Source organism: Helicoverpa zea, chromosome 27, assembly GCF_022581195.2.
Source record: "Helicoverpa zea isolate HzStark_Cry1AcR chromosome 27, ilHelZeax1.1, whole genome shotgun sequence".
Classification (NCBI taxonomy): domain Eukaryota; kingdom Metazoa; phylum Arthropoda; class Insecta; order Lepidoptera; family Noctuidae; genus Helicoverpa; species Helicoverpa zea.
The window spans coordinates 79,260-90,179 of NC_061478.1; the positions used below are offsets into that span (position 1 = coordinate 79,260).

General features: G+C 39.6%; 1 protein-coding gene across 9 annotated transcripts in view; it reads right to left on the reverse strand.

Moving 5' to 3' along the window:
• Window positions 1–10,831, reverse strand: part of LOC124643229 (cilia- and flagella-associated protein 410) — a 46,837-nt gene extending 36,006 nt beyond the window's left edge. For 5 of the 9 annotated variants that reach the window (XM_047182114.1, XM_047182115.1, XM_047182112.1 and 2 more), the window contains exon 1: window positions 10,249–10,830. In XM_047182114.1, coding sequence (XP_047038070.1) covers window positions 10,249–10,328 — 80 coding nt within the window. In that variant the 5' untranslated portion in view covers window positions 10,329–10,830. Of the gene's footprint in view, window positions 1–10,248 lie in introns of all 9 variants that reach the window. The other 4 variants (XM_047182117.1, XM_047182116.1, XM_047182113.1 and 1 more) reach the window with 2 other exon arrangements.
• Between the last annotated feature and the right edge of the window lie 89 nt (window positions 10,832–10,920).

The following is a 10,920-nucleotide window of genomic DNA, read 5'->3' on the forward strand; positions in this document are numbered from 1 at the left end:
ATTGCGTGGGTAACACATTAAAGTCGACTGTCTAATAACACAGAAGGATAGTGGTGAAACAAGCGACTTGGCAATATGTCATCTTTCAATATTTGTAACAGCATTTGCAACGTTAAGCTTGGAAGAAGCAAGTAACGTTAACGCAAATGTAAATCTTCGCATCATATTATCTCCCAAGTTAATTAACTTTGTGTCCAGCTACGCAATTGCCCACGAGTGCTCTAGCTGGTACTTAGCAAACTCTTCCGCGTGTACAGAGCTACGATACTTACACAACATCACACAGAGATGCTGTGCTGTGTACACAGTTGGGCAACTGGGGCCGGTGGCGAGGTCACCAGCCCACGAGCGCCTTGTACGGCTGCGGCGCCCAGGATTCCTGATTCACCATACTTGATTCACTCCTCCTTCGAATACTTATCTTTGATGAGGGACCGAACAATACATTGTTACTTGTCGACAATTATGCGGATGAGAAAGGCGGAACGGCATTTTAGGGATATTTTTTGTTGTATCTCAAATGTCTACTAGTATTTTGAAGGGCGTTCCGGGTCCTTTGTCTCCGTTCCTGAGCTTAAGTGGCGAGATTTTAATGACTTCGCCGCAATTTACTTGAAGCTACCTTCAGCAGGTGATCGGCGAGACACATCACGTATAAAATCGCTGGAGAGTCAATAAAATACGTGACAGATGTCGCGCCAGAGATGCGTGCTCCGGTGCGACGCCACGCTGAATTATCGAAGAAGTTACGTAATATTTGCGATGGGATTGCTGTTTGGAGTATGTTAGCTTACGATGAGATTTTTAGCAATATTTATCGATTTGGCAGCACCCGCAATACAGTAACAAGGGTTTCACAAGCATCCACTGATGTTCCATTGCGTGTGAGATCTCCTTATTTGGTCAATCATAAAACGGTGTCACGGTGTAAAACAGTGAGTATCTAGTACACACGCTTTGCGGATCGTCTGAGAACCTTACAAAAAATATCCCTGACTGTGCGTGCGAAGTTCCCATCCATCGCGCTGAGGTGTTGAACGCGAGTGACGTCACGAGTCAACGACTGATAGCGACGCGAACATCTGCTCAACGAGGTGCTCCAAACACAAGTAATGAAACACTCAAGTATAAGGCAAATACTTTCATTGAACACTCCTTTCTAACAATACAGCACATTAATTCATTAAAACTAAAAGTGGTTAAGTACATGAGTTATATTCGCGAAATAGACCTGATATTACATTTCCAACTATATCTGAACCACATAAGGTGTATAATAGCTTGTTGTAGTAGCAGTAAGGCACGCTCGGAATCCAACGGTTGACTCACGCGCATGAATCAAATTCTCTAATTAGATTAGTTGTGTCCGCAAAGTGCCACTCGATTGCTGCACGTACGAGGGTCTAGTTCAGTGGTTCTTAACCGGTGGTCCGCGGACCACTGGTGGTCCCTGGAGGCATTCCAAGTGGTCCGCGAAGCTTAGCTTCGCGACGTTGCTATACGTTATCTAACTTAATTTTTATCGACTTATAATTGCGAGCGGGGGTTTTCGCATGGACGTATATCGGTGTGTCGTACCTAGTCCCCCCCATTCATGAAAATGTGTGTTTGGGCTACATTTTACGTAATTTTGGTTTTGAGTCTTAAAAAAAAACCATTGTCTGTAAAGTCGTTTACGGACGATAGTTGAACGTGACAACGTGAGTAGCTGCCGATTGTGCCTCTTTGTCGCTCGCTGCGTGCTCTCGCTTGCACTTCAAGCCTTAAACGGAACGCCTCAGAGCGAGGTAACGCCTCAAAGCGAGGTAACGCCTCAGAGCGAGGTAACGCCGCATGAGTCATGTTTTTTCGTGCGTGCAGCCGGCTCCATCGATTTATAAGACGTTGTCACGTCAATAATTAAAATTTCGCGCTCGCTTCGCTCGCGTATTCAGAAACTGTATTATGGCCCTTATTTTTGCATTTGTCAGCAAACAAAACGTTAAGTAAGTTTGTGCTAAATTTTATGTAATTTTTGTTTTAAGTCCGATAAAAATTTCGCGCTCGCTTCGCTCGCGTATTCAGAAACTGTATTATGGCCCTTATTTTTGCATTTGTCAGCAAACAAAACGTTAAGTAAGTTTGTGCTAAATTTTATGTAATTTTTGTTTTAAGTCCGATAAAAATTTCGCGCTCGCTTCGCTCGCCTATTCAGAAACTATATTATGGCCCTTATTTTTGCATTTGTCAGCAAACAAAACGTTAAGTAAGTTTGGGCTAAATTTTATGTAATTTTTGTTTTAAGTCCGATAAAAATTTCGCGCTCGCTTCGCTCGCGTATTCAGAAACTATATGCCCTTATTTTTGCATTTGTCAACTAACAAAAAGATAAGTATGTTTGGGCTACATTTTACGTAATATTTGGTTTAAGTCCGATAAAAATTTCGCGCTCGCTTCGCTCGCGCATTTGGAAACTACATAGCCATCTTTTTCTTTATTTGCATTTGCTTACCTACACAACTGCCGACATGCGTTTAGCTTTGAGTAGAACTTACCCAAAAAATCTGTTTTTTTTTTATAATTAATAAAGAAATGAGTACTAATTTAGGTAAACCGATGAGGTGGTCCGCGGCAAGACAAACTTTAGTCAAAGTGGTCCCTCATGTCAAAAAGGTTAAGAACCACTGGTCTAGTTTCTTTATCTATACTTATATTATAAAGTTTATGCAAATGCGTAGTCCTATAGGATTCAATGATACATCCCCACAGTGGTACATGTCGCCGGCATCAGAACGATGTAACCCCGTAGATATGTATTTGGAGGCATGTAACTTAACCAACCATTTGACATGGGACAATACATACGGGAACCACACAAACTTCCAAATGATGATTTAAAGATCTTCGTTCACCCGCAGAAGGGCTAACATTTCATCATCAACGTCCTTCTGCCAGAAATGGAATCATCTCCCACTGGACAGAGTAGATCTTCTCACTTATCACAAAGACGTGGACAGCGTGACGTCACACCATGACAAGTCAGACAAAACCGGCAATAGTGTCCTTATTTGGATTTATAGGGTGTTCAAGCCCATATCTAGAGCAGTTTAGCACACAAAAGGCGTTTCGATCTGCCTACTCTTTGTTCATTCTTATGACGTAAGTTTTTCGTCCTATATTTGTGTTATGTGTAGCTTTATATCCAGCTAGAAATGTAACCAATGTTATGCGTCCTATTTGTAACACAAATTGATATAACCGTGACATCGGCGCCTGTGGTTCAGAGACCCAGACCAAATAGTTTATTGAAATGAGTTACATTTTCGCACATTTCAATTGGTCGATTGTGAATTGGTTTTGATCCCGGAGAGAATATACGAGTTCATTTCTAATGGTAATAAATAATTGACGCTGAAGTCTGTTTATCATTATGTAATACATTTGGATCAATAATCAAGACAAATAATTTGAATGTGTGGATTTGAGCATGAACTCGGATGGTTTATATGGGAATAGAAAGACCAAAGAAGCGATGGATTGTTTGTATAAAAGACGATATGACTGGAAAAAATGTTGCTTTGAGATGGCGGCAGATAGACGGGTATGGAAGAAGAAAACATGCTGCGCCGATCTCAAATAAAATAGGGTAAGGGCAATAATGTATAGTCAAGTGTGGGATTCATAGATCACACACAGCTAAGACTGTGAACCTTTATTTTGCCTTATAAGTCATTATTGCATGTCATCTATTCCCAAAGATGGTGATGGTGGTAAACCAGTCTCTCTGAAGACTATTGGGGGGAAAGATTGGACATTACCCTCATTGTACTACGACGTTCTTGTAAGACACGAAATAGCAGAGGTTCAGAACTTGCACGTTCATACTGAACTTACAATTATAATAAATGCACGAGTATAATGTAATGACGCAACCGTGAAAGTGAATCCGAGAGCAAGCCCGCGTTACGTCACCGCGACTCTGAGCACGAGTGATTAGGACTAATTGATTTAATTACCGACGTTATGTAAGATATGCGATATTAATAACATGTCCGAACATGAATGAGACAGGAAGAGAAACAAGATCGCTTTCATCTTGTCACGAATTTAGATGAAATGACAGTTTCTTTAGATCTCGATATGCAGGGACGATGCCGTTTTTTATTCATATCTTAAAGTGAATATGACGGGCAGTTTACTCAGCTCCATATTTAGCCGAAAATTTGCTTTCTGGCCCTATTTAAACAGGGCTTGCCAGTGTTTATCTTTAGGTAGACTTGAGTCACAAATAGGGCTGCCATCCGTCCGGGTTTCCCCGGATTTGTCCTCGTTTGGAGGCCGTCCGGGGGCCGTCCGGGCGGGGTTTCAAGAAGTGTCCGGGGAAAACCCGGACACTTTTCATGTAAGGAAGCACCTCATTGAATTTAAGTATATGTTAATAGTAAAGGGATTACAAATTAGGTTCGGGGGAAAAATGCGATTTACGCCAAATGTCCGGGTTTTTTAAATGTTTGTCCGGGTTTGGCAAAATTCGAGATGGCAGCCCTAGTCACAAATAAATGTAGCTGCTCTGAGTGCTGATTCCGAGTTTTGACAGCTTTCGCAACTCGATACGTAATTATAAGTCTATTGAAATAAAGAGTCGTATGCAACGTCACATTATTTAGGTATTACTTCTTCTTTCATTTTGCCGGTTAATAATGATTACACTCGCAAAAGTGAGCTCAAGTGTAATACGACCAAGTACTGATGACAGTCTTTATTAAATACACAATTCTAAGATAAGTGCTACGTGATTCAATGGTATGATAATCTTCGCATCGAAAAAATTAACTTGTAAAACTCGCACTAGGCACTCAGTTCTCACCCATATTTAGTCGAGAACATGTTGAACTTTTAATTAGGAAGGAAAATATAGGAAATAATTTCCTTAATGATCCTTCATGTAAATGGGAAACCATCGAATTTACCCTCACAACGTCGGTGGAGCGGACGGGACTGTTAAACTTGAACTGACAAAACCTACCTAATGTTCTTTCTTTACCCTTTTTTGTTTCTGCAGCCCTGGCAGTGGATGATTCCTCAGCACAGCTTCCACCGGCACAATGAGAAACATGTGTACACAACAAGTGTTAACTTATTATACACAAATGTAATATATATGTGGTGGCCTTATCGTTGACTTGACCACTTCATGAAATGACTCGACCATTTCATGAAATGGTCCCGTTTCATGAAATGTTTCACTGTTTATTGGCCACATCATGATGTGACTTGGGCAAATCAATGATGAGAAATCGTTTCTCGATATGTGCAACTAAAAGCTCGGCTTCTTCATGAAATGATCAAAATTAATTGATCACATCGTAAAATAGTTATGTAAATTGCCCCTAGGGGCGCTGCCAGCGCTTTATTTACGTTTGAAGATGGCGGCCGTTGACTGCATTGAAAATTCTTGCAGCGAAAAATTGAATAATTCGCTTGAGGAAAAAGTGACAAAAGAGTGTATACGACGAAAATAATAATAATATAAAATAATTCTACGTTGGTGAATTATAACAACGTTTTTAATTATAAGGTTATAAAACAAATCAAGAACAGTAGGGTGACCACGCCAAAGACGTCCATGGACTATTACTGGCTGTCAAAATATAACGTTATGGAAACTGCAGATGAGGAATATCTTATATTTAAGAAAAAATGCGTCGACTATCCTACTATGCGTATAATTCCGATGGAGAAGTATTTTAAAATATTAAAGGAACTTCATAAAACTGTTGGATAAGGTGGACGACTAAAAATGATTCAATACATTAAAAATAGGTTAATATCCCAAAGAAACCCATTGAACTATTTATTGACTATTATTGTGTTATTAATAATAATATATATGACAGGAACATACTTTGCTGTTTAATTTGCTTACTCCAAACCCCATGGAATGATTTACCAGCGATGTAACCCTTATAACTTCTTGCGAGTAGTAGCGAGTGTAACATCCACCAGATACAAGAACCCACCGCTCTCAGAACGCATCCCAAACGAGCCAGCTGAGCGCAGACCTAGGTAAGGTGGGGAAACTCGTCTACCCCTATAGTCTGCAACATAGTATGCAACAATAATGTCCTCTTAGCCAATTATCGGCTACGGCGGCTGTTCTCATGTAAGGAGATTAGCCAACTGCGCGAGACATATTATAGTGCACAAGAATTTGCGAGGTGACACACAGACACAGCTGCACTCCCTATTCCTTCACTTCCATAGCCCGATGGGACGGCAATCCAACACGATCGGAGAGAGATCAGGCGCAGGACCGACATTTACGTGCTCTCTGATGCACAAATACCAACTTCCAAGCTGCGGGCTGTTTCGTGAAAGTCTCTAAAACCCACAAAGCGATTTCGGCTCGACCCGGGAATCAAGACCTCGTGCTCGACAGCTGCGCTTGTGTCGCAAGCTAGACCAACGAGGCAGTGAACCTACAGGTTACGTCATTTTAGATTAAGTGTGTTCTATTTTAAGATTCCTAAAATGTTACTAAAGTTCCTATTTTATTTAAATTATTATGTATGTCGGACTTAAAGGACAATGAACAAGTTCTTACTCTTTATATTTGCAATCGAAGTTATGAAAAAAACCTAAGTGTTTTTGCCTCCTGACAATTTTGAGCTGTGAAAAATTTCACAACTACCAGATTTTATGAAATTAAACTCCAATGGGTCGACCCAAAATATTGTGGATTTATATTAAATATTTTATGGATACCCTATTATACCATACGGCCAGACGTGGATGACAAAATCGAGAAATGTTGACGATTTAACGATCTGGTCAAATTAACATGAACATTTCATGAAACGCAACCATTTCATGAAATGCTCAAGCTTTTCATGAAGTGGTCAATTCTACGATATGGCTACGACATATATATATACATATTTATGTATGTATTTAATTATTAAGTCACAATTGTAATGTAAATAAATAACTATATTGTCCTTTTAGATGTAAGTCTAGTTAAGAATTAAACAGTATATATATGTTGTATTGAGATAGTTTTAAGTTAATTTACTGCGCCTTAACAGGGTAATGTATACCTAGGATAAGGATGCATTTCTGTAACTGTATACATTTTTGCAATAAATAAATAAACAAGTATGACACAATGTGGAGTAGATTGCAGCATGCATTGTACCGCCGGCGGTTACTGACGCACCCGCAGAGAGGCGTGGGCTGCGCTAACAGTTACTGATGCAGTATTAGGTACGTATACCACGCTGATTTGTAAGCTGCTTCTCTGATCTAGAACACGTGTAAATCTAAGTATACTAATATTATAAAGCTGAAGAGTTTGTTTGTTTTAAGGCGCTAATCTCAGGATCTACTGGTCCGATTAGTGACTACTGGTTAGATAGCCCATTTATCGAGGAAGGCTCTGGCTTTTTATCCGGGTTCGTGCAGAAGTTCCCACGGGATGCGGGTGAAACCACGTGAAGAAGCTAGTAATAAGTATAATTAGAGTGCTATCTACTATCTAGGCACTATTGACAAAGAGTTAATTCAATTAGTGAATAAAGCAGTAGTGCGTACAAATGACTGAATAAAATAACTATCCGACAGTATTCAACGCCGTTTTTAATCCGCAAACAAGAAAATTCACGGCAGATTAACGTTTCAAAACGACAACTATATTTTCCTCGACAACTCAATGTGAACTACGGTACTAACTGGCATATTTTTCAGCTAATTCCCAAATGGATCCATTACTTTTTACATACCATACTTGATTCCAACCCTTTCGCCATTTGAACATGTGGAAAGTATAGCTACATAAATAAAGCTATTTACAGCTAAAGCATCGCCATTAGTGGCGTTGCACCTCCGTGCAGTTACATTAGTATTATGATTAGATGCATTTAGCATGAGATGCATTGTGTTGCACCGCTACGTGCATCTGTCGCCGCGGCTTGCGCAACGCGCCGCGTGTCAAGGACGGGCGTTGCAAAAGATTGAAGCTGTTTCTGAAACTAGCCTGCTATGACTAAGTTTGGCATCCTAGACAATATTGTAGATGAGAAAGTGGGCTACTGAGTATGTCCTTGTTAATAATAAAATTATTGCGAGGAGTTGTTTATGGCAAAATCGTTGCCAAATCTGTTGGACTTTATTATGTTCCAGGTCAACAGGATTATTCGAAAAGCGTACCGCGGCCCTGGAATACGAGCCCTTCGTTTCAAAAGGAAAGAAGGAGAGTTTTAGTCAGTAATAATAACACCCTGCTGCTTCATCCACAACAGAAAGGTTCTTTTGATGATAACCATCTTGCATGATCTTGCAGTAAAGCAATACGCTCGCAACTCTCGTGCGTGATAAAGGTCTTTTGCCCGGAACTTTAGACTAATTATAATGAGGTAGTTCCCAACAACATGTAAACCGGGGGATGTAGCAAAAACGATAGTTTCCGCGCTCTACAATGGAGCTGCGACATTTCTCCAGCAAGTAAGCAAGTAGTCCATCAGTACTACATACAAACAAAAGAGCACCGAGTCCTCTCTCACGGTACGACGCGTGCTGCACTCGTTGTCGCTAACATTGAGTCTGCCCAATTCACATCATACTGTTGTAGGAAACTATGTCTCTGATGTCATGCACCTACATCATAGGACTCATATTTGTGTGGAAATGTTGTCAATTACTGATTCAAGCTGTATGTCTTTATTTGTTAGACTGTAGTGAGATTATGTATTAATTAGTTACATATTTAAGTTATAATACAGTGAGGCATCTTGTGTGTAAATGGTTATTGTTATGCTGTACACAATCCTTTTCTGTTATTGATATATTTTTTAATATCTATTGTACCAAAACTGCAGGTCATTTCTGACTATTGGTAGTCATTTCTGACTATTGGTAGTCAGAAATGGCCATGTCACCATTTATATGCATTACATGCATAAAATATTATCCTCCATACTTATTGAGGTAAGTCTGGTTCATTATTTAAATCTTAAGGAAAAATATATCTATTTGTGATTACAATGCAAAACCATTCATGCTAGGTACTTGATGTTTAATGATATTATGTAAGTAACAAGATCTGTGTGGCAGGAAGCTGCAGACCACAGACAATGTGTAAGATGACACGTCTTACAGGAAGTGCATCACAGATAATATTATGTGTGGTTATCATCATCATGTATGAATGGAGATGATCACAATATTATCTAATCTGTGTGACTCATTGTCAGTGTAGATTACATGCAGCAAAAAACTTTATAAATAAACATACAAAAACATTTAACAAAAAATCTTCTTGAAGAACTATCAGAATAATATTTGTATGATTGTGGAATGTCATAACAATAGCCTTGTGATTTTTTCCTACATATTGTGTTTTTTCTGACAGGATTCTTATTAGATATCTATTATCATGGTTAATTTAGTAAAATGCATGAGACTGAAATATATGGGTAGAAATTAATTTCATCAATGAATCTTCACTCAATATTCCTTTGAAAGGCTGTGAGCATTCGTGAGGCCTAGTCACATTAGTTTTACTTAAAACATGTTCCTCCTAGATTCATTGATCAGTAATGCACAGAAGTAGATAAGCAGTGACAGACAGTGATGGTGATAACTTATCTCTAGTTATTACTGCTTAATAGAAACACTGATAACATCTGTCTAATAACAGATACCAATTTGTATCAATATCAAGTGTACAAAGTCCTGCGGTCACTACAATGTTCAAAATCCGGGAAGTAGATCAAGTCTATTACTGCATAATCTTCATCAGAATTTTCCCCAAAATTGTGAGAACATTAATGGTATACTCATGTTTATCAACAGATTATAGTCTTGCTATGCTAATGAGACTACAATACATAAAGTGTATGTGAAGTGCACTTGAGTAACATTGTAACAGATAGTAAACATAATGCATAGCTTTCCCACACATTCTCACAACCAGTTCATTAACTTTGTAATTAAACTGATTAATGGAACACAATCTCATGCTCTATGGCCACGGTGCATTCATAAAAGTGAAAGACAAGGCAATGTTGTTCATGTTCAGCCAGCAATATGATCATCCAGCCTGGAGACCATGAACTGAGCACGTTACAAACAAATACGCGAGCGTTCCGCCTCCGTGCACCACCGACAGCGATTTCACATTACGACAAACCGACGCCGACGCTCAACATTTCAATTTTCGAACGTTCCTTTGTTGGCGACCAGCGCGGTACGAACCCTGACTCATGTACTCACCAGCAGTTGAGCTTCTTGATCGCGCTGAGGTCCGACTGCTTGGAGCGCGCGATCACCATCTCTTCAGTGAGGCGAGCCATGGCGGAGCACTGCACTGACACTGCTGTTTGTATACAGAACTGCTACGGAAACTATCACAGCGATGTATCTACGGCGGCGTATGCGCGGAGTTCATTGCGGCGGAACACGCGACGGCAACACGCCCCGAGCGCGTCCAAATAACTGAAAAACAATAAGCGGCTACGATCTCGCGCGATGTTTCCGCTCACTTGACGTTGGCGGTCGACTTAATTGTGGAGCACGTTTCCACTGACTCACGACATCACAGCTGTGGACGTATCGTAACAGCTGATACCACGCATTGAACCGTTCAGTTTACTAAAATTTTATGTGGAAATATCACTGAAAAACGTATGTATTTTATTCCTTGTAGTACTTCTACATTAGACTATTAACATTTTGCGCAAAATCGACACTAATCAAAATAGCAATTTCGATAATGTTATCTAACGTAATAAAATACGTAATATTTAAGCCATTTGTTTAAAATTGAAAAATTTCCAGCGGAACGGAAAATTCTGATGATAAAAAAAATGACATTGACTTATCACACAATGGAAACCGAGACGTCAGTTTAAGTTTTTCATTTTCCACAATGTTGCTAGTAAGCTT